At 43.7% G+C, this 5654-nt stretch overlaps 1 protein-coding gene across 1 annotated transcript; it reads left to right on the forward strand.

The window, feature by feature from the left end:
• The first annotated feature begins 3308 nt into the window (after nt 1-3308).
• Nucleotides 3309-3881, forward strand: LOC149254114 (uncharacterized). The gene has a single exon (XM_089454684.1). The coding sequence runs from the start codon at nt 3309-3311 to the stop codon at nt 3879-3881; it is 573 nt and encodes a 190-aa protein (XP_089310810.1).
• Nucleotides 3882-5654: the final 1773 nt, after the last annotated feature.

Below are 5654 nucleotides of genomic sequence, written 5' to 3' on the forward strand. Positions count from 1 at the left end.
GAAGAATGATCCAAGATGATGTCCAAATGAGGTTGAGGTCACTTATATTTATAGCCCTCCAAGGGTGTCCAATTTTCTTTAGGGTTGACCTGATCAAATATGCACATGTGGGCTTTAATTCAAAAATACACTTTCCCTTATCCAAATTGAGTGCTTCAATAGTCAAAATTGGTCCTCTCGAAAAGAGGAATATCATGCCATGGTTAGAATTTATCACTAAGCTGCCAAATTAACACTCCCTCTCAGCTAGGGATATATTCCAACTATATCATGTAATCATCGGAAGAATCTTGCCATCAAATCATATCCAATCTCAAGTATCTCATCATCAAATGTCATCATTACTCATCTATGCTTATTCATGCTTATCTCTTGATTATCCCTACTCATGTGATGAACATTCTCGAATCTAAAAGAAGAAGAATTTGACATGAGAGGGAAGCCTAAGCTACCACCCTCTATCCATCGGGGAGCCACTATTACCACCTGGAATCACTGTCAGCGGGGAGCCAAATCTATGACCCACATCAACATCGAAGAGCTTAGCTCAATTCTAAACAACAACAAGGAGCACATATAAACCTAAAACCACATAAGGGAGCTTTGTCTAACCCGAAATATCATGGGGGAGAAAAACATCTCCAACCCCATATCGAGTAATAGGTGATATTAGGGAGCACAACTCAACCCATCATATTTCCCATTGATCTTCCCAACAATGACCCTCATGAGTCATGTGGTAGAACACCTGCATCATAATCCGAGCTTTAGTGAGGTACCCAAATTACCAAAGGTAAGTATTACACACCCCTAAGCCTCCTTAACCCATTGGCTAGACGGGGAGGGACAATCCCAACAAGCCCAGCTTGTGGGTATGATGCCAACTGGGGTATACTTTGAATAGACCAAGATAAAGGGAGATACCTTACTTGTCAAAATAGACAAGGATGACACACACCCTATGGGTGACAGATAGGGAAGCAACATCTATGACCCCATTGTCGAGAGATCCCTCAACCCCATTAACCCTCCATCTCAATTCCTAGCCCCAGATGCTCAGATAGGGGGGAAGTTGGATCAGTGTTCTTGATCAGTCCTACTCTTTGTAGATCATAAACATATCATTGTGCTCATATATGGTACCCACTTACTCATTATGTCACAATAGCAGTAGTATCATGTAAATATTATATGAAAAATGTATATATCACAAAAAGGATACTTAATTCATCCTCCCTCTCACAAATTCAACAACCATAAGCCTAAGCTTGTCTCATATGGTAACGCTATCCCAATGTATGAAATCTCAGTCCTAGATATATGCAAGTTCTCTGCCAATTGGATCCCACTCTATATTATCATAATGTAACCTTGTCATATCTAGAAACTACTCAAACAACTCTCTAAAGAGCTTCTTCAACCTATTTCACATCTATCCATGCCCACATCATCGTACTCAACCTCGGTTGTGCTTAATGTTACATAATTTTCATCAAAATATCATGGCAAATCTCATGCTAAGGAAACACCCAGATGTGCTCATCCCATAAATAATGATCCCAAACATCATTAGTACATACATGCAGTCGTATATAATAGAAAGAATATATCATACCAAAATTGATTCTGCCATGCAAATATCTCGAAGGGTGCTTGACATTAACTCAAAATGTATGAAGAGGCTCAATCATGAATTCACTCAGGTGGTATGCAAAACACACACACACACAGAACATTAATGCTTCAATCGACTATCGGTTGCCAAGGCAGGTCCAAAAACATACTATGCATAATTCTATCATAGTGTCCAAGGATTTGCATTTCCAATTTCTAGAAAGTCTTCAATAGCTTCATGATATATATTTTCTTTTTCAATCTTCAGAAAGTAATGCATCATGCCATGATTTGTCATTTCAAACTTCAGAAGCCAACTCCCTCTTACTTTGATCACCAGAGGCTCAATACTTGTTATGAATAGACCACTTGTATCTAAAACCAAAATCAAAGTCATACCTTTGACCTTTTTTGAAGTAAAGGTTTGGATTTGCACATCTTCTTGTCTTCACAAGGTAACTGTCAATGTAGAAACACCAGGCTCGGGGAGCTTTCTTTATACAATGCTTTTTGTAAACATTAAACTATATCAAAACAATATGCTTAGTTTTACACAAATGAATATTGTGCAATCAAATCAACCAAGTCAATGTATAGATGCCAAATCAAATCTAATAGTCACAAAAGTTTCTGTCAATATCACTGTGACAGATTTTTTGGACCAAGTGTCAAGTAGAGCTCACATCCAAATATTATTTTTATGTCAACAATAGTTATTTACTAAACTTTACCAAGCCATCCTCATGATCATAACATGAATCATTCTTGCCACTAGATATGGATGCATAAATTTGGGACAAGTTATACAAGTTCTATCTTATTAATCTGGAAAAAAGGCATGAAGAAACGATGTGAGGCAGTTAGGGGTTTCGATGTCGTGACCTTCGGCGGTTAATAGCCATGGCCGCTCCTTCACCAGACCCTTAACCAGCAGATACCTACTCCGGTTTTTCTCATGTCCGCTACAACTGCTTACAGTTTCCCTCACCCATCCTGGTTTACGGAACCCACAGGTGATTTTTCTTACGGTTGACTATCGTTTTGTTGTCCTCGTCTGGCAGCTATCATAACTTCCCCTGACAATCATGGATGACCTGGGAGAATTCCTGGACCCTTTGGAGGATGTGCCCTCATGGTCCCCCACTAAAACCACAGATGCCGGTCTATTCCCCTTCATGTCTGAATTGACTGATGAGGTTGAAGCCCTTCCTTTGTTTACTAGACCTCTCATCTCGTCGGTTACTGTTCCTGAATCTGTGGCCTCTTCCCCTGCTCTCATCTCATAGTCCAGCTTACCGTGTTCGCAGGCTCACATATCACCATCACTCAAACATGTTAATCAAACCCTAGCCCCTAAAAACGTTCTGACTCCTTCGGCGGTGACAGGTCACATATCTCCCGACCCCCCTCAGGGACCAAAGACAGTGGTTTCGAGACATACTACAACGAGGTCCATCTCGGCAATAGCACAGGGACATTTTACAAGCATTGGACCCATCTCTGGAATTTTCGCCACCATCCCACAGGAGGCGACAGAAAACCCTAGGGTTTCTCTGGACCATTCGTTCCCTGGTTCATCACAGGAGGCCACGGACACTGGGGTTCCTGGATAGCCGAGAAAGAAACAGGGCCCTAAGCTTCATGCCTGCGCTGCGCCTCTCAATATAGCTGAAGACATCAAACTATTAGACGCCATGGATATTGCTGTGAAGGTCTTGGTCGGCAAGGTGCGTGGTCGACACTACAGTGTAGCCAAGCTTCAGCAATGGGTTTTAGATGTATGGGGAGATAATCTCAAGGAAATACTGAAGGTTCAGACCCTTGAAAAAGGGTGGTTCGCACTTCACTTTAGCAGCCTGGAGCACACCAACTGGGTACTGTCCACGGTTTGGCACTTAGACCTGGCACCAGTTCTCCTCCATCGTTGGACTCCCCTTTTCGACCCGGCGAGGGAAAGGGTGGACGCAGGGCCAATCTGGGTTCGTTTGCTCGGCCTTCCATTGCACTTCTGGACAGAGGATGTCTTCAGGCTCATCGGAAATGCACTTGGTATCTATCTCACCTTTGATAATTCTTATCAGACCTCAGGGCAGTTAGCTTACGCGAGGATCTTGGTTCATTTGGACCTGTCTGAGGGTTTACTGGAGTTCATTGATATCCGCTGGAGGAACCATACCAGAAGGCAATTGTTGGATTATGAGGGCATCCCCTTTCGATGTCGCCAATGCCATAAGGTAGGGCATCTTTTAAGGATTGCCCTCTGCTGAAAAAGAAGAAAAATCAGACTACTAAACAAGAAGGGGCCTCCCAACAGCATACTTATCAGCAAGCACTACCCAGAAGTCAAGTTCCCCTAGCCACATCAGACCCGGACGCAGCAAAGATTCCAGACAATCAGCAGAAGAATCCTGGAGTTGGGGCAGTGGCACCTCCACAGCCGAAGAAGCAAGGGAAGCCACCAAATTGCTCGCAGCCTTCTCAGTCTCGACCATAGTCGCCATCTGAGGGCTTGCCCTCTTCGGGTATGAATCCTTCCATTCCTCTCCCCACTTGGAGCTCTTCTCATATTGACTGTTATTTATCTAGCACATTCTCTTCTCTGCATGTGTTAAACCCTACAAGTGATCATATTGAACAGAATTTGTGTGCATCCCCCCCTAAAACTACTCCTCTCACCTGCCCGATAGCCTCCATCCCCATCTTCTCCCCTACTCCTGCCCCTAATCATTCTCATCCCACCCCGTCCACTACTCCTTCCATTCAAGCCCCCCCTTATGGGAGATACTTGACCCGCTTACAATCGAAAAGACAAGCCCAGGATCAATTTGGACTTGAATCCTCTACTCCCCCCCTCCCCCTAAAATTCTGAGGGGTCAACCCTCTTTACTTTCAAAGGCCCAAGGCACTGCTGAAGATGAAATTGCCTTGGGAGTCCAATCCACCATTCCAGGGACGCTTAGAGCAAGAGGTTCCCATCCACCCCCTCCATGAAGATCTTCTCCTACAATTGCAGAGGGCTGGCTAGGCCGGACAAGAAACTATCCCTTTGTAGACTGTTAAAAATTGAACCGTTGGATATTATCTTTTTGCAAGAAACACTGGGACCAATACTTGATATTGCGCAGTCCCTTCAAAATATGCTCCCTGGATGGATATTTTTGGTCTTGATGCCCATGGGAGGTCGGGTGGACTTGCATTGGGCTACAACTCCCACACAATCAAATTACATAACTGTTGGGGTGGGATGGGTCATCTGGGTGCAGACATCAATTCGGATAAACTGGGGATACATTTTCGGATCTTAAATGTTTATGGTCGGTGCCAAAACAGACCTGCTTTTTGGCAGAACCTCCTAAGCTCTGATTCTATGAAGACCGACCACCTGATCCTAGGGGCGACCTTAATTTCTCCATTGGACATGCTGAATCCTGGGGTCACAGGGCTCAGAGAGATTCTCTCTCAAATTACTTGTTGACTGAACTGGAAGACCATTATCTAATTGATATTCCCTCTGTCAAACCTCAAGCTACTAGGAGAAACAACAGGACGGGGGATGACAGTCTGGCCCATAGACTTGACCATTACCTCGTCAAAGAAAAGTTTTTGGACTTGGGATTACATATCAGACACTGGGTTGGTACTGGGGGGATATCAGACCACCTCCCTATTTACCTGGAAATTGTAGGGGGGCGAGCAAAACCTAAAGGTCCTTTTAAGTTCTTCTCGGTCTGGCTCAAGGATGACTCTTATAAAAAAATGATCTCTGATTTCTGGAGAGCAAATCCCCCTGGAAGAAAGGAAGACATCACCAGAAGATTTATCCAAAATCTTACAGCCCTTAAGAAGATGTCCAAACTTTGGGCCCTTAATAAAAGAACACAGGAGAATCAAACTCTCTATAAAATTGAAGCTGACATTGCCACTTTTGAGAACAATCTAGGAGGCATCTACTCCTCAGAGGACCATAAGGACAGGACGGTTTCTCAATATGCAGAGAGAGCAAAAATTCTTAAGGAGAAGGAGGAAACCTGGCACCTGAG

The sequence above is a fragment of the Pinus tabuliformis genome, chromosome 7, assembly GCF_031772625.1.
Source record: "Pinus tabuliformis cultivar Carrire ecotype Pingquan chromosome 7, CPIR1, whole genome shotgun sequence".
In the NCBI taxonomy this organism is placed as follows: domain Eukaryota; kingdom Viridiplantae; phylum Streptophyta; class Pinopsida; order Pinales; family Pinaceae; genus Pinus; species Pinus tabuliformis.

Bases quoted from the DNA above. Each gene is read 5' to 3' on its own strand.
- LOC149254114 (XM_089454684.1), top strand. From the start codon at position 3,309: ATGGATATTGCTGTGAAGGTCTTGGTCGGCAAGGTGCGTGGTCGACAC.